At 42.8% G+C, this 19,078-nt stretch overlaps 1 protein-coding gene across 1 annotated transcript; it reads left to right on the forward strand.

The window, feature by feature from the left end:
• The first annotated feature begins 9,913 nt into the window (after positions 1 to 9,913).
• Positions 9,914 to 11,978, forward strand: BHLHE22 (basic helix-loop-helix family member e22). Its single transcript, XM_032804111.2, is given in 4 exon segments — positions 9,914 to 10,139; positions 10,142 to 10,199; positions 10,201 to 10,230; positions 10,232 to 11,978. Coding segments are annotated over 4 exon segments (882 nt in total). The 3' UTR covers positions 10,800 to 11,978.
• The last annotated feature ends 7,100 nt before the right edge of the window (positions 11,979 to 19,078 follow it).

Raw genomic sequence — 19,078 nt, forward strand, 5'->3', positions numbered from 1 at the left:
GACAACGCTGGGTAAGTAGTGCAAAGCATGATGGAGCCAATTGTACAGGTGACTTTCTGTTTGTTCTTCTGGCTTAAATAAAGGAGAGGCCCAATCAGGAACTCCAGGAGCTCCCAATCAGGCCTGAGGAGTACAGCCTTCTGTCCAAGATGGGCTTCAAGGAGTGCTAGTGCTAGCTAATACTAGTAAACCATTGGGTGGAGGGTTGGAGTGTGATAACCTCAGGAACCTTACAGGCCCAGGCATTAGACCTCTGAGGCACAATAGGCTATTGCATACCGATTAATATACTAGCCAGCCCCTTCTTCTCCTATATCCTGTCCTGCTGCTATGCAGTTGTGTGTATTTAGGGGAATAGGGATGGAAAGAGGCTCTCTACCCGGGCATCAGTGCCATACAGATCATAATTTAAATACTACCTCCTACACATAGTTTTAAGCCAGCAGAGTACAATATTCAGCCTTGCCTCAAGCAGCACAGTTTGTTTTAAACCTTGTTTACATATCACAAACCCAGCCAAGAAATCCATTGTCTAAATGTGACTGTCTGGGGGGAAAGAAGCCAAAAAATAAAACCCCATCAGTCAGAAATAAATAAGTTTAGATGTAGTGCCACCTTGAACTTTAAATGATTCCTGTCACTGTGATGGATTCTATTTATAATTCTACTCAGCCCCACCCCTCTGGCATTCTTCTACAGGAACAGTCAAATAAATATTGCAAGGAGGGCATCAGTAAGTCTCTGTGACAGCCTGGTTAAGAACTATGGAATGTTAAATGCTTTTGTCAGCCCTCAGGCATTTTCTGCTCACTGTTTCTTATTCTCAGAAAGGAAGTTGTGCAAAAGGTATTTGGTAACTGAAATTCAAATTTGCTGAGGGGAGGGAAGGAACTGTGTCTTTGTTATGCAAACACTTAACAACAAATTGAAAAATATGAATGTTTTCTATGGAAAATCAGGTGTTGCATTTTTTCACATATATTATTTAGTCCTAAGCATCAGGTCCATCCAGGCTGCACTTGCTGCAGGACCCAAGAGAGTGATAGGGCAGTGGGCAGTACACTGACTTTGTGATCCCTTTGATCCTCGGGCTGGTCAAGGAACCAGTTCAGCCTCTCTTACAACTTAGAGGAATCCAAAGGCTGCTCTAAATTACACCTAGATATAATATTCCAGCATCCAGAGATCACTACAGCATGGCAATGTTCCTTCTCCATCTCTTTGTGCCTCACTATGCTTCCTACATTAGAAGAGGGAGAGTGTGGTATCTTTTAATTTCCATCACCAGGGCACTGGCCATCCAGAACCAGCTGTAGGGCTGTGGCTTTAGTTAGCAACACTCTGGAGTATGGCACAAGTTCAAACCCCAGCCCAATAATTTGGCTCAAAAAGAACATAACATAGCAGTGCAGTATTAATAAGGGCTGGGCACTGTTACAAGGTGTTTTCCTCTTGGCTGTGAACTCTGCTGTAATGTAAAGGTCTCATGACATGTTTGACGACAATAAGGATTAACACCATCATTTCACCTCCTCAGTGAAACAGGTCCATATAGCATATGGTGTATGTAAAAAAAATAAAATGAAATAAAAAGTTATAACAGAGAAGGAAAAAAAGACTATATATTGTCAAATAATTTATGTTATCTCCCCATTACTATCATAGGGTCCAGTCTGAATGTAGCCAGGTTTGCTGGGTTCCAGTCTTTATACTAAAGTGAAGGCAAATCGCAATAGCACACAAGAGAAAAACTATGACATACAGCAGGGACAAGTTCCTATACCTTGTATTAAGTGCAATTCCAGTCAATGTAACAGTGAAACACAGGTTGAGATTTCTCTGTTTCTGTTTACATGCTATTTTTTAAAGGATTTACTCTCATATCATCTAAACTTTGTGTGATAGAAACAGCAAACCTAATTCTGAAAAAAGTATCCAGCACAACTGATTACCATAACCAGGAGCACACACATTTAAATCAAAAGTCAGTTGAGTTGGAAAAGGTTTAAGTTTTTTTTCAATAAATTATTTTTTATACTAACTATAAAAGTTATATAGTGCACTGAGACTTGCTAGAGATAGATACTTTACTGTACCTGAATTGCTGGGAATACTTCCTGAGATATAAAGCTGACAATCAGACATCTGAGTATGCTTGAAAAACATCATCTACCAAAAGATTAAAGTATGAATTTAGTAAAGTAATCCAAGGAAAAACCATTGTTCTTTTTGTTACTTAATATTGTGGTTGTGGTGATATAAAGGGGCAATGATCTACAATTTTAATTCATCTTAAAACACAAAGCTGTATCTTCTCTGTTAAATATATGGAGTGTATCTCTTGGAAAATAAGTAAATAAGAAGATACTGGAAACAATGTAATACAGGAAACTGAGCCAGTCTGAATGATGACCATTCTGAGGTGTAAAGGAAATTATTTAATGAACTTACCTAACCACACACAATTATTTTTAAATATTTACAGAGAACTCAGGAGGTCTGAAAGATTTAGAAAGAAGGCAGCATTACTGGTCTTTTACAAAAAGGAGAGTGGAGAAGGAAGAGAGAGAATGATCCTGTCACATACCATCTGGTAAGTCTAACTTCAGTCTGTAGTAATATAGTGGAAATAGTATTAAAAGGGAAAAACATCTCTAAGCACCTAAGGGAGAGTGGAATCACGGCCAATTAGCAGCATGGATTTATAAAGAGGCCAACATGCTGCACATGAGCACATTTTTTTTATATAATTGCAAAATGGTGGCTGAAGAGAGTACAGTAGATGTATTGTAAGTGGATGCCTATGTACATATAGGGAGGTATGGGTTGCAGGAAAATTAGGTGGGAGATTGCAGTGCTTTACAGTAACCAAAAAAAATCAGATATGATTTTTGGGCTTCTAACAAAGAGACAGGGAAGTGATAGAGGCCCCTCTCTCTGTACTCCATGGATAAGAAGGCACTTAGCAGACTGTTTATAGGTGTAAGCACCTCAGTACCAGGAAGATGTTGACAAACTGGAGCGAGCTCAAGAACAGAAGAAAAAATATTAAAGGGCTAAATGAGTTGACTTGCAATGAAATATTAAAAGAACTAAACATGTATATCTTGGCCACACAAAGTCTGTAGAAGCCCAGTCCCACATTTCTTATGACAACAATACACCATTTCACCTCAGTCAGAGTCCAGTCTGAATACAGAGTTGGATTAAGTCTGCAGATAGACTATGGGGCAAAATATCAAATGGTATAAATTGTCATTGTCTATTGATTTCAGTGGAGCTATGTCAATTTACACCCACTGAGGATCTGCCCCACAGGTATATAAACAGAGGGAGATTGAGGAATTAATTGTCCTAAGTCTTAAAGGGGCTATAAGTAAGGCAGGAGCAAGGAGCTGTAATTAGGCAATGCACAATTTAGGCTGAATATCAGGAAAAATATCCTAAGGGTGAGCTCAATTACACAGTGGAACAGTCTGCTAATGAAAGTTCAATCAGCAGTCATTTAAAGCTGGACTGGACAAAGCACTGGAATATATAGTACAGGGAACAAACAGTACAGGGTAGTAAATTAGATGGATTAAACAGGGTCTACGCTATCTTTTTTTTTAATTTTGTTTTGGAAAAAGAGGTAACAAGTTCTCACTAATAAACTACTGAATATGCATCACATGAATGAAGCTGGCCATATCTTTAATTACTCAAAAGGACAATGAAGTTCATTGAATTCCAGTGGGATCTGGTAACTAATTCTTTTTGGCTCACTTGAAACTCTCAGCCTAAAGGCTGGACAGGTTTATTGCACCACATACAAGGGATTTGAATGCTGTCACAAAAACAATATTATCATTTTTCTCCATCCAATGTATGTTCCAGAGACATACGTTTAATGGAGTGCCTATATATAAATATAGTTATGCAAAACTTCTGGAAAGGCTTGTGTCTGTCTTCCAATAATATCCATTCACTCAACAGACTTCAGAGGAAATAATGTTTCCATCAGCCATACCAACGAAAAATCTTCTTAGAGTGCTGCTGTAGAAAGAAGTTCCTAGACTCAATTTTCCGTAACTGGAGTTCAAGATTGGTTATCTTTATTTCAACTTCATGAATTTCTTATGGAATAGCCCCAAAGGAATTACTTGCTTTAAATTAAACTATTCCCCCATTTGCCAGGAGATGGTGCTGTGGATTTTAAATCGCCGAGTCAAACACCTTAGTAGCTGTGCCGTTCCTCGTCAGAGTTTCCTTTGAAGTTTAATCATCAATGAAAGAAAAACTGTAGTATCCCATAACTTTATGAGGGGAAAGGACTGCGGTGTGAGTCAAACCAGACCAACTGCTATACATGAAATTGCTATTCAGTGAATAAAGGGCACAGAATACTTCCTCCCTATATCTAATCTGCGATAATGAAGTAGTACAGTGCATTTTTAAAGCAATGCCATCACATTACACCAGTGTTTTCACTTTATCCCACAGGTCTTCTTTCTGTCCAAAATGTAGGGAAGTTAATTCCCAGCCCTTCCATCTGGATAACTATTAGTGCACAACTAAAGGAGGTTAGGTATTTCTGTTGTAAAGGTGAAGTGTCAGGCATACCAAAAAAATGTTCTTTGCTTTTATTAATCACAGTGTAATTGATCGCTAAACTACAGTCACAGTTTCCTACTCAGTGCAGTTTTCTGACCGTCTTCGCGTGAAAAACTAATTGTGGGGAGAAATGTCCCTTAGGAGGGTGTATTTTTGGATTAGCATTTGCAGTATAACGAACAGCAAACCTGCTCCAAAAGTTACAGTAGTAAAGAATGGTTAGCTGTACCCGACGACAACTCCCATCCTGTAGGGGATTTACTGTTGGGGATACTTCGCAGAAATACACACGCGTTATCAGCTGTTTAAGAAGTCCCTTTTGATCCTTTTGCCCTCTTTCTCAACAACCGGCGCGTAAGCTTTGAATACCTAAGGTGCTTTAAAAACACTTTTCAAAGTCTCAGATAGTGCGGCATGATTCCTGACTTTCAAAAGGGATTCTCATCCTGACTAGGAAAGTTTCCCTTCTATTGGGCTTTTCTTAACCCTCTTATTGCGCCTTGAAACTGCCAAATGAACAGCTAGTTGTATCGTTTTAATTACAAAAGAAGTTATTTGGCCAACATTTGCTTAGCCCTGGGTGGGGGAGATCGAGGTAAGCATTAGAGGTAGATCTGAGTCACAAAACAGAATTTTCTCCATAGCAACAAAACTTCAAGTCTATTCTTTTTCTTATCTTAGAATAATTACTCGCTGGGGTTTGGGACGTTTGTAAGCAATTGCAGCTATAATCATGTCCCATAAAGCACATGAAATTCCTTTGGGGGATTGCAGGGCCCAATTATTGTCCAATATATTTCAGTGTAAGCTATCAGGCACATGGGGACATTTCACAAGGTGTGATTTTGTAAAGACTGTTTACTCTGCACTCTTTTAAAAAAAAACAGATCTTTCCCCAGTTGTTGAGACACAACATGATTTGTCAAGGGCCAGACCTTCAGGTACAGTAGTGTAATTTTGAGACACACACACACACACACACACACTTCTAGGTGAATTTGTAGGAGAAGCTGGTAATTTAGTGAAAATAGCTATTTTATTCTGGACTGGGTTGATGGTTCTCTAAGAGTCAATAAAATGTTTAACAAGATATTGCTACGACGAAGCTACAAGCATCTCGAGAATGGAAGAAACAGTGGGGAAAATAAAGAAAATACTGTACATTGGGGGGTTATTCCAAAATATTTAAACTTGATATTTGGCTTTCCTTTCATGTAGGTTCAGTGTCACATCCATGTAGCCGCGTGTGGGGACACACTGATGAAGTCTTTAGTGCGACCAGAGCGGAGTAAACTTGAATCTCATGTTAATATTAGTTTGATCAGAGAGTTATTCGTCTGGTATCAGTGAAATGCCGACTATTTCCAAAGCATTTCAAAGCTCTGGGGAGTTGCAGTAGTCTCTCCGGCTGCAATGAAACTGTCTTAATCTTTATAAAATATGCCTCGCTATCATTAAACTTCTGGGTATATCCAGACATAAATGGGAGATTCTGGCTTTCTTGAGTTTTATAGCAAACGGAATACACACTTCATGCGCTACTCGGCGACCTGTTTACTGGAAGGGTTTTCTAATCCCCCCCTCCAACGCTTGAAATTTAGGACCCGGGGCTTTAGAAATTGTTCATTAGGTGAAGATCTAGCTAGTTTCATACTCCAGTGCACCTAAAAAAAAAAAATCTGCATTCACGTTTTCAGTAATAAATTGTGTAATCTCTGAGGCCATTATCATTTAAAGTGATTCTTATTTTAGTGCTTTACAGGGTACAGCTTAATATTTGGGGCAAGCTGCCTGGCAGGGACGCTGTGCTCTCAGCCAAACTTCAGATAAATAAACTTGTCGAAAGCCCGACCATGCTTTCCTGAAATGGGCATAATTCTCTTCAGCCTCCCTGCTGTCACCACTCTTGCAAATTGAAGCACCGCCCCGCAGTCCAGGAAAGTCCACCCGCAGTTTATGCTTCTTGGGCATAACCGCGAAGTTGTTTGATTTGTTAAGGCGTTTTGTCGCCTTCCCTTCTCCACCTCAGCTCCCGGCTGCCTGCTACCGACATAATGAAAGAAATGGAAGTCTAGTTAGTGACATAGGGTTGTGTCACAATTAAACCAGGTAACGAGACACTGGGCAGATGTGTTTTCATTGCACCGTAAGATAAATGCAGTGTTAAATGCCTGACAACTTCCCAGAAGCAATCAGCAAAAGTTTACGAGTGCATAAACCTCAAAGACCATTCCTCGGGTATTTTTTATCAGCCCCGCATTTAAAGCTTCTATAAATTCTTCTTCCTGCTTCCAAACCAAAGTTACTGGTGACTATTAAACAGCCACCTTCTGCAGGGAGCCCAGAGGAGTGTGATCCAGGATGGCTCACACCAAATGCGACTGGAAGAAGGTGGGGGCTTTGGGGGGGAAGGTAGTAAATATAATTTGAAGCTTGATAGACGGTCTGAACACTTAAGTATGGCAGATCAAGAGTGAATGAGCAGAAAGGTGGTTGATACATATCAGAGGTAGAGACAGACAGAGAAAGAAAACAAAGGAAGATTATAGCTAGATAGATGATTTTGTGTTTAATCAGGTAAGCACCGACACCCCGGATGATGACAGAAAGTGGAAAAGAGCTATGGCCCACTCGGAAATTACAAAACTAGGTTTATTAAATATCATTGTTGATAACGTGACCTTCTACTAGTTGAACCTGTCCATTATGCGTGTTGCACCGGTCCAAAGCATGACAAAGCATTAATCACTCCGATAACCATCCCCTAGTTCTGTGATCAGGACTCTGATGATGAAATCTCTTTAACTGTAGCAATATCAGAGCCATTCAATCGTCCAGCTCCCAAACTGCTTACAGAGCAGGTGAATACACCATCCGAAAAGTTTCAAGCAAAAAAGAAAGGCAGGATTAATGAAGCCATATATCAGCCAGAGAGATTTCGCAGAAAGCCTCTCTTCGACGAAACAAACTGGGAGCAGTAAAATGTTCTCCTTAAACCATCAAATTACAATAATAGTATTCGTCATCCTTAAGTGAACAAATGAGTTTTACAAGTTGATATTAAACAGATAAAAACCTATCGTAATTATCAAGCTCTTTGTTTATGATCCAGTGAAAATGAAGTTGCTAACTGGAAAACAATAAACCTAAAATGCCTTTGAATTAACAGACAAGGTGGGTGAGGTAATATCTTTTACTGGAACAACTTCTGTTGGTGAGAGAGAGGAGCTTTCCAGTTTACACTGAGCTCTTCCTCATGGGTGGGACATAATGGATCATTTTGGATTAATAATGATAGAGATTAACAGAAGTATCTATAAAAAAGAAACTGGATTTGAAGGTGCACTTTGAGTTTCAATTCAGTGACATTTGCACAAGTCAAATGCTAGACTTGGGTGAGGATGGGGGTGGGGTGGAGGCTGAATAGGGTGTGTGGAGGGTGCTGGGTTTGTTTGTTCATTTTAAATATAAAGACTCAAGGTGACTGAAGGCTATATTGTAGCCATGTCCTTGCTAGATGAAATCTCAGTCAATTACTTTTGAAAATCTGCAGCTTGGCTTCTTTTGATTCTTTACAGGTGAAAATTCAAACGTCTCTGTTGTTGTAGTCTGGTCCTTTCTTTCCTGAAACAAGGCACCCAACTGTTCTGATATTACCATTCAAAACCAGGTTCTGTGGCGAACCTCATTTGTGAATCTATTACAGAGATTAATAGATTATTTTTCCTTTTTCAACTAATTCTCAGTGGGCAAATTTAACCATATGGTAAGGAGAGAATTAGAATTTCATCACATTAGAGCAAAATGTAATGAAAAGAGTCCAACACCTGGGGCCATCTCGGAAAGACACAATTAAAAGGTTTTTAATGAAATCAGAGAAACCAAAAATTTCAGAGCCTTCGGTAATTCTGCCACAACCGAATGGTGCACTGGAGGTGGTGGGGAATATTGTTTTTACTGATGTCATAAGAATGAAAACCTGCCTCTAAATACCATGTGCTTTCAATGCGATTACAATAAAAGGAGAAAGGGCTGCTTGTCTCTGTTATTAGAGGATCAGCAGGACACATTTTAGACAAGTACATGTGTTTACACTTCAGTGGGAGAGCCCGACTGTAAGGAAAATGGGCCTTAAGGTGAAGAGTTTTAGCTGAAGCCTAAGAAATAGAAATACATGGCTGATAATATTAACGAATTACATGATCTCAAGTTGATCTGATACATTCAGATGCACAAACTACCGCCCCTTTCTGAGGTAGGCAGGACCGTCCTTGTAAAGTACCCATATTATAAGGAAGAAATCGCTAGAAAAGCTGGTCATTAATTACTATTATTATTTGCCCCCAAGTTAGTTTATTTTAAAGCTGATGCTTTTATTTTTATCGAAACATGGGGGGCCATTACTATGAAGTAGCAAATCTGCGAGTGGAAAACTGTAAAGTGGGGGAGGGGGCAGAGAAAAGCAGCATCTTGCAGTTTGTTCTCAATTTGTTTCGAACGGGAGAAAAACGATTGTGTTGTCCGAAGCCAAGGTGAACTTTTATGGCGAGTCAGCAAGGAGCAGCCTCGCTTTTGCTGTTCCACGCGCTCGCTCCCTTTCCGCTGGGAGATCTAAGTTCATGTAAACGGGGGCTGGGGGGTGGGGAGTGACTCTCTCTTGCTAAGTTAGCAGAAGTGTGCTCGCAGCACTTGCAGGAAAGCGCTCGACTGGGCACCTCCGCAGTGCAGCTCCGTAATTTGCTGAGGGAGGCGAAGCACATCCCGAGCTCTGAGCAGGGCTTTTAGTGTGCTCATTGATGAGTGAAAGTCGCCACACATGTCAAGCTAAAGGCAGTTGTTGGGCTCCTAACAGGACACAACGTCTTGCAAACATATGCGTGGAGCTGTGTCTACAGATGGCAGGGAGAATAATAGAGCAGGCGCCTTTTATAAAGCTCTAGCTGCTGCCTGTCTTCAGACCTGGGAAATGGAACTCTTCAGACTCAGGGCCAGCTAGCGCCTGGGCTTGTTTGTCACCGCTTTAATCCTATTAATTAAAACGTTAACCTGATTGGGTAGCGAGCTCTGTCCCAACAGGCGAGTCTTCCTCATAATAACCTACTCGCCGAGCTAATGATGTAAAAGACTCCCCCGTCTGCGGCGGCTGCTGGGGCCGGAAATCTCTTGAAGGTGAAGCCAAGCAAGATAAACGGCGGACGAGGAGGCTGCTCGCAGCTCACAATGCCCGAGCGCATCCCCTGGTGAGAGCTCGCGGCCAGCAGCGAAGGCGACGCGGAAGAGCGCGAGGAGCCCGGGCCGGCGGAGGAGCCTGGCGGGCAGCATGGAGCGGGCGCTCAGCCTGGCCGCGGAGGAGGACTTGTTCCACAAGAGTCTCGGCGCCTCGGCCGCGAGGATGGAGGCCGCCTTCCGCGCGCCCCCGGGGCTCGACCTGAGCCACCCGCGCGAGCGCCAGCCCTCGCCCCTCAGCTGCTTCGAGCCGGGCGAGGCGGAAGGGCTGCTGCAGCCCGGGGCGGCGCTGGGGGCCGGCGACCCCCTCTCGCTTGCGCCTCGGTGTGCGGCAAGTACGGCGAGAGCACCAGCCGCAGCTCGGTGGCGGAGGCGCGCGCGCGAGCAGAGCCCCGACGACGACAGCGACGGCGCTGCGAGCTGGTGCGGCGGCGGGAGACCGTGCGGCCGCCTCGCCCGGGGCGGGGGGCGCCGGGGGGGGCCTGAAGGCGGCCGAGGGCGGCTGCTCCAACAGCCACGGCCTGGGCGGGAGCAAGAAGTCGAAGGAGCAGAAGGCGCTGCGGCTCAACATCAACGCCCGCGAGCGGCGGCGGATGCACGACCTGAACGACGCGCTGGACGAGCTGCGGGCGGTGATCCCCTACGCGCACAGCCCCTCGGTGCGGAAGCTCTCCAAGATCGCCACGCTGCTGCTGGCCAAGAACTACATCCTCATGCAGGCGCAGGCTCTGGAGGAGATGCGGCGCCTGGTGGCTTATCTCAACCAGGGCCAGGCCATCTCGGCCGCCTCCCTGCCCAGCTCGGCGGCGGCGGCCGCGGCCGCGGCAGCCGCCTTGCACCCAGCGCTCGGTGCCTACGAGCAGGCGGCCGGCTACCCCTTCAGCGCCGGCCTGCCCCCTGCCAGCTCCTGCCCGGAGAAATGTGCTATTTTCAACAGCGTCTCCTCCAGCCTCTGCAAACAGTGTACGGAGAAGCCTTAAAACCCCAGGCGGGGCAAGGAGCTGGCCGGGAGGGACTCGGGGCACGGACTTAAGCTAAATCCTCCGTTTCTCGTGGTTATTAGGCTTATGGTTGTTTTTTTTTCTCCTTTTGGAAAGGGCCGGGGGTGGGCTTGAGGGCTTTCCTCGTGGAAGTGGTGACTTGATCGCAACCAAGACCTCAGCGAAGTAAAAAATCGCAATTGTGTGTGTGTGTGTGTGTGTACGTGTGTGTGTGTGGACGCAGAGAGGCTGAGAAATAGCAGCCGGGGGAGGAAAAAGGAAGCCCCCCTCCGTCCCCGGCTGATGTATTTAAATCTCGCTTACTGGGACTCGGGGACTCTGCCCCAGCGAGCTGAGGACCGGGAGGGGGAGGGTGGCGGGGTGCTCCAGCTGCATGGTCATTCAGACAAATCAGAAGGGGCACTTGCAACCAATTGTTTCGATGCTGAGCCAGGCGCCAAACAAACTTGAAATGTAGACTACTTATTTAAACGAAACCAAGAGACTGAACCATTGTTATGAAAGACTGACTTGTATTTTTTATTGTCTCTGAACTTTGATCCTGTGAAAATGTGCGAAGTTTTGGCGAGAGTGATTTAAAGAGAGAGAGAAACTAACACCCTACTCCGTGTGGCTGAAAATATTGCATTTTTAAAACAAATATTTATGTGCACCTTGTTTCTTTCCACGTTGCAATGATGTATAAACAAGACATGATATTTATTCTTTCAAGGAACCTTCCATGCCAACAATATTTATCATGTGTTAAGGTCACGGGTCTTATGTGCAGTTTTTTTTAAACGCTTCTAAAACTCTCTTTTCTGGATTAACTAAAACTGTATGCCAAGTGTTTGAAACGTTTATTTGCCAACAACGTATACGCAAACTATTGCTGTATCGAAGCTGCTTAGGTTTATGAAAGGTCGTCTGGATTTTAAGTTGCATCATCCCTGTATTTAAATTGAGCTTTAATAAATTGCTTCAGTCCAAAAATGACAGGAAAGGTGTATTCTTAATTCTCAATTAACTGGCTTTTAAAAAGGGGGTTCTTTGCATTGTAAAGGGTAATAGCTATTTACTTTTACAAGGCATCAAAGCAATAGCTCCTGTGGGGGTGGGAGGAGACACTTGCCAAGCTCATGTGTTCCCAGGCGCTGTTCTCTCTCTTTTTCATTTATTTTCTTTATTTTTTCCAAAGGTATAATTTAATTGCTCTCAATATGTATGTAAACTAATCTGACTGTGGATGATTATTTAAACTGAAATACTTTGGGGTGACTTACAGAAGGTCTGAAATCTATTTTTTTTTTTATATCTAAGGAAAAATGAAATAGAAGAGCAAAAAGTGTTCCTTCACCCAACGTGAGCTTTCAGTCTGAGTTTGCATGGCTGGGTGGCTCTCTGCCATTTGTAAATTAAGATATTCCTTCTCCCCCACCCCCACGCTTCAAAAAGGAGTCCTGCTCTTTTCCACTACTTGCAGATGATAATACAAATTCGGACTGTCAGGTTGAATGGCAAAATAGGAGCCGTGATGGATCTGTTGGCAGGTCATGGATGTGTAAAGAGTGATTATATATTAAATAGGTCGATCAGATGATGACAGCAATGTACGATCGTTTGTATGTGTATCTATGTCGGAAAGAATCTTTATTAAAATATTTTCAACAAACTTTTTATTATGCTGTGCTTTGTACCAGGAATGGGGGGGGGGGAAGTATTCCCTTTCTCTGGCTTTGCCTAGGTGCCAAACACAAAAAATAGCATGGCTCGGGGACTGTGGTATTCACGTTCTTGACACAGATCTATTGTTGTTGTTCACCTGTTTCTTGCAACGAGTCAACCCTGTGCCAATTAAAGAGAAATGAAGGCAGTAGTGAGAGGCCGAGGAAGAGAGAGAAGAGCCCCCAAGTTTGCTTGTAGGCCGATTGAAGGCTCTCTTCACACTTCCAGCCTGGAGATAAAACCTCAGTCTGGGAGGGAGCTAATGCTGGAAAGATGCAAGCTGTTAGGGTTTTGGTATGTTCCCACACATGGCGGTGTTAACAAGAGTCACGGTCTGCAATTGCTTACAGGATGGGGCGGGGGGAAAGAACACACACACAAAGTTGGCGAGACATTTTTTGGTCTTCTTTGCGGTTCCTTAAACTCTCTGGGAGCTCGAGCCCCCGGTCCAAAAGCGGCTCGCTTGTCGCCCCGGGGAGCAGTTAGGCTCGATTGTAAATACCAATAAGAACCCAGTGCTGAAGTGCCGATTGCCCGCGTTGGGCTGCAACCTGAGCATCCGGCTCAGCGAATGGGTCCCGAGAGGGCAGCACTAGAGCTCTTTCCTCCGTGGAGCCCAGACCCACCGCCAGCCTGCTGGAGTCGGGGTTATGTGTATGTGCCCGCTGCATCCAGTCTGCTCCATTTACTGGCTCTGGGTAGTGTCAGCTTCTAATGATAGCCCTAAATGGCATCCAGCGGAGTAGAAGGGGATACATATTTTCCGCTCCACTTCTCATCAAAGAGATTAATCAGAACCTGTAACTTTTCAGGAACCATAACTGCAAAGTGCCACGAAGCTGTGGGAAGGCAGCCCAGGCAGGGTGGGCAGCTCAGCCCCCAGGCGCAAGCAGAGCCGTCTCTCAGCATTTACCAGACAAAGCCTGGGTGCGTCTAATTATGATTATTAAAACAATTTCCATGACGATGTCTAATATTATGTTAATTTGAAAACAACTGTGTATGAAAACTGTCGACTATAATACCTAAATTCATTTAATGAAACACATCGTTAAGGCAATTAAACCTCCTGGATGTGATTAAGGAACATAATTACGACACTGTTCTGCGCCATAATTGGGTGTCTTTAATCAAGGGGTAAAGTGATCAGCAACACAGCCATTAGTTTGTATTGTTCTGTCTCTGCTGTCCATCATTGTGATTAGGAATTAACCACAGCAAGCCGTCTGACTCTTTGTGCGTGTGTGCGCGCGCGCATATTAACATCTCAGGCCACATTTGCTGCAAGAGTTACTGCTTCATATTTCTCATGACAAAGGCGCCTTCCTAGTCCCCTCGTAGGTGCGGCTGGTTTCTCAATTCTCGCTGCAATTAGTACCGCGTAACAAATTATGGAGTGGGAAAGGAAGATTCCCAGCAGTTTTAATAATCCCATGTGGAAATGCTATGATGATCATTGCTATGGAAGGCAAAGTGAAGGCTGGGGGGTTGTCTTTATGAATCAAAGGGTGGGGCCAAACTTTTTAAGTAAGTCTGGCTTGTTCCGCTACTTTAATTCAAACACATCGCCTCCTAGGCTGGAAAACAGCTGCTCTGCACTGTTCAACAACCTTCACGGATCCGAACTCTCCGCAGATCTGGAACTGACTCTGAGCTAGTTTCTGTGATCTGGGACATTCTTTGGAAGTGCCTTAACGTGCTGAAGAGTGACCAAAAGTTTGCTAGCGAGCAGCGACTTGCTACGACAGCCCCACTCCCCTAGGAGCGGTTCTCCCCAGGCATTCACTCGGGAAGCTTAAGTTGTCTGAAATTTGACATTTAAACAACCGAGCTGGCAGTTGAGATCAAAGCTAGTTCTGAGCCACCAATGTCGCTACCGTTCCCTAGCTGTGTGCACGTAGGTGCCGTCCTAGTGCGTTCAATTCACGCTGTATTTTTTTGCAGCGCAATCCTCCAAGACCCCCCCCCCCAGCTGCTTTTATAAGCTTGGTTTGCGCCAGCCTGAGTTAGCTGCGAGGATCTGCGGAGCTGGCGCAGAAAACGCGTTTCAGTCGCGGCCAGCGCCTCCTGTCAGGGGCTGACTGATCTGACCTTCTTTTTGTCGAGTCTGTGACAGTTTCCGAGGGGCTGCCGCTTTTAACACTTCTTGCCTATTCTCCTGTAATCAGCAGCGTTGCTGGGACCTGACACGGAACCGGTCTTACACATTGTCTCTGTCAGACCAGCGGGGTGCGCGCGCGCGGGGGGATTTCCCCCCTTCTTGCCTGATGGAGCCCAATAGGATCCGAACTGACCAGCCCCTGGACGAGCTCGTGTCCAACACCCCGCCAAACCGAGCCCATCCAACCAGCCTTCGCCAAAACCACCCCTAAGCTTCGGTTGCCAAGCCAGACTCCCCCTAGCCCCTGCCCTTTCCCCAGTTCTAATCCTGCGACTGTCCCAGCATGAGTGACATTGACTTTCCTAATGTAATGACTTATGAAAGATATAATCATGTGTTAAATTGAATCCTTCGTTTAACTGTTAATGGTGTGCTCTGGGCACATTTACGTATTAGATGCTATGGTAACTAATTACCGCTAGAAAAAAGGCTCATACACTCTCTAGACTTTGACAAATAATTATGAGTGTGCACAGCCCGGCTGGCAGCAGTTGCAGCGGATCTGCTGGAATGAGTAAGTGACTAAATGAATGGGTAAGAGAACTTGTGTGCATGGAGGGGAAGAGATAATGAATAGCGGTCAAGTGAATTTTCTTATTCAAACCTTAAATGAAAATGTGATTTAGGATGGGGGAGGGGATGCGGTGCTGCCTCTAAACGTAATTAAATTGCGCAACATAAACATCAGAAACATAAATAAGTTGGCTTTTAATTAAATTGCAGCCGTCAAAGTAAATTATCCACGTGCTGGGAAAGTTTGCAGCAATTAACGCTTTTTTTTAAAAGTGGGATGTTAGTAAAATAAATGAGCCACTAGTGGGTATGCTATCGCCAGGAACCTTTATAACTGTGATTTCGCCCATTGCCGATACCCTCAGGGGCGCTTTAAACTGGGCTTTTAATCAGATGGCAGAGCGAGTCACTGCCTGACAGGTACATAACTTTAAAGGAAGTCAGTTCGCTCACGGCTCTGTTGCAAGGCCAGGTTAATTGACAGGGGCTGGATTGTCTGACTTTGGTTCCCCTTTTTTAAAACAGGATCGCCCGTTTTATATAAACATTAGTTTAACAGATTGCCATGGAGAAGCGAAACTGCTTCGCCTTTCAATATGGAGCACGGATTCTTTAGCTGCACTGTCTATATAGAGTCTACCACCGATTGCAGTTCGCTCTCCTTGTGTAGTGCAGCTAATTGTCCTGGGCTTTTGAGTTCCCCGAGGCTCATTACTGCTCCTCCTTCTCTCCAATCAGGCAGCTGGAAATGCCCCATTGGGATTTCTCCCTTAGTGCTCTCGCTCTCTTGGGGCAGGTGGATTTCCAGCTCCTGCACTCCCAGGAATTTGTCTTGTTAGTGTGGACAGAAGGGAAAATTATTTCTTCTTTCTTCCCTTACCGCTCCGCCGTGCCAGGCAAGACCGGGGCAGAAGCTCAAGGGAGAATATTTATTTCCTTTCCCTGAATCTTCACCTGTCCCGCTCCTTCAGCGCTCCTTCTGAGAAACCCTCATGGGCTCGAGTGGAGCAACGTTCACCAGAGTTCAGTAATGGGTTCTCCCTTCCCATAGAAAATACTGATATTAATCGTTCATTCAGGCGTAGCAAGGGTTAAGCAGATCAGGTACCATCCCTTCACGCGATAGACAAGTTGCTGTACACAGGAAGCGCTTGCTTGATTTGGCTTTTCTTTTACACTGAGGGGTAACTCGGAACTTAAGTATATTAGTCAGTGCTGTTGCTGAAGAAACACTGCAGCACATTTGCTAAGTGAGCAAAAGCTTGTGAGCTACAGCCCAGCCCCGTGGCTCTACAGAATAATGGCTAAAGATGAGCTCCATTTCAACATGCTAATAGAAATGCTTTCTAATGGGTTTACTTTAATTTGCACGGGCTCTCGTCATGCAGACTTTGCAAGAGTTAAATGTTTCCCAAAGCTCGTACTCGCCCTTGTCCTCTCACCCTGATTCAGAGACGTGAAATAAATGTATGATCTGTTTCAAGCATTTGACTGCTGTATTTTTAAATTCATATCTGCACATATCAGATCTGTGACTGATTTGAAAGCTATAGCAAAATGATGCATTGTAGATAAACCACCATTTCCTTATATAATTGCCACATATTAAAATAGAAAAGAAAAATACATTTCTACTAGGGGCAAAACTGAAACATTAAAGACACTCAGATTGCTAGTCAACCGTAAATTAACCTCTTCATCACAGGTTAGAAAGGTATCAGTGGTTATCCAAAGCAGTTATTATTTCTTCTAAGAAGTTTCAGAAGAACGTTCACCATGGATTTTTACAAATCTTTATCATTTGCAAACATTTTCTAATATCCAAGTATCTCTGTTTATGGCTAACTGCTCTTCTCTTTTATATCAATATACATATTTAGGTCCAGGAATTCAGACATAACATGCTAACAGACTGGCTAATTAGGAAACCCCATTTCTTTAATCCCACTCAAACAGTTACTGAAGAAGGTGGTGTTTTTAGGACTGTCTGGTCTCTCTGTCTCATTCTGAGGTCAGATGACTAAAAAGTAATTGGAGGTGTGTAATATTTTAATTTTAGAAAGTTTTAAGCCATAACCCACAAGTGGAAATAAGTGCAAAGTACTATCCCTCTTGCAGCATTAAAATCTAATCAGATAACACAAAGTTTAATACTAAATTCTATCATTTAAAAATCTCAATTAAAATTAGTGGTGTTCTTGGACATATAGCCATGTTATTAGAGTGAATTTTTCAAGTATGTTGCTGCATTAAAAGTAAAAAGGTTTCCTCTTGCAAAACCAAGCGAAATCAGGAAGCAATTAGTGTTTCTGCATTTCACAAACAGAATTCCTCTTCATAGGATAATCTTCTAATCTATTGCTCAATGTCCATCCACTTTTCATGTACAAGTCTTTAATATCTTGACTTTTAAGTGAATTGTAAATACAAATTTCCCCCTTTTCTGAGACTCTAGTTACACTGATGTAAATATTTCATTTTTAGATGACCACTGAAAAATATTTACATACTGAATAGTGAATTAAATGGCCCACAAAACAAGAAAATAGAAATGGAAAGACTTCCTGACAGTATGAGGTTAACAACTAAACAATTTGAGGAGAGATGCAGTAAGTGGGATGAACTGATCAAAAATAAATCATTGCTATGTCTTACAGGGTATGTACTCACTGGATCTGTTAACTTGTACTTTCTCAACTCTGCTGTACTCCCAAGCATTACTGTTTTGGTAAGAAAATAACATGTATTGTGAACAATTTAGGTCAACTTTAACACAAATTATACCAAATCATTATTAAAACTTCTAGTAAACTTTCAGAGGAATAGTTTCAGTATAGATGAAACCAATTTGTTTGAACTTTTTATTTTGTCATACAGTAATGTTTGAAGGCAAGTGTATTTCTACCATCATAAATAATCACGTACATAGTTGAGATTACAGTGAAACACACTGCATAGCAAAAGCAATTTAATACACAGAACTGTTTTATGATTAACTGATAAAGATCACATTGCATCCAACATTTAATTTTAATTCAGTCCTTGCAAATTAAAAATATGCAATTATATGGTAAATGATTCTATAGATGCAATGAAAAGTTCTTGCTGCTTGTTCATTGCACTTTATATGTGAATATATACATCTTTAAAGAATCCAACTTTTCTAGAAGTGATACCTTTACCTAAAATTGTTGTAATTCTACTATTTTCTTGAGTTGTCACTCTATAGTCCTTATAAATATAAATTTAGCAGAATAAAATAACTGGCAGAAAAATACTCCAGTTACATTAAATTTCTTCTTAACCTTAAGTTTCTCTGTTGTCACAGTTAAAAATAACATTATTTATCTGAATTGAACATATATTGTGTAAAAGTGGTGTGCGAAGTAATTTTAAAGTATCACACACAATTTAAATAACTTTATGAAAGCATTTAGTGTCAAGACCAATACTAGATAAAATACAGCATAATCAGCAACTTATTTTTCACTCACGCAGCTAGCTTCTAGAACAGCAAGGATACTTCACTTCATTCAAAAATGTTCATTTAATAAAGTCCTAACCACTCTGGCCTTTTTTCTTTACAAAGTGAGGTAAATGTTTTGAAAACATTATGTTATGCAAACTTATTTCGGAAATATAGCAAAGCTATACAAGTCTGCTCTCTGCCAAATACATCTCCAAAAAACCCACGCTGACACGCTTAACTGTTAAAAATATGTATGCATTAAGAATCAAAAGACAATGTCCTCATCAATGTTTGACTTGCATATTAGAGAGCCAGTTGGAGAATTCCAGCACCGACAAGTGATTCTTAGAAAAGCTAAGTTTCCTAGTACAAGGCCATATGTTGCAAGGTGTACAGCAGGGGTTCTCAAAG

This window comes from Chelonoidis abingdonii, chromosome 2 (genome assembly GCF_003597395.2).
Source record: "Chelonoidis abingdonii isolate Lonesome George chromosome 2, CheloAbing_2.0, whole genome shotgun sequence".
NCBI classification, from domain to species: Eukaryota; Metazoa; Chordata; order Testudines; family Testudinidae; genus Chelonoidis; species Chelonoidis abingdonii.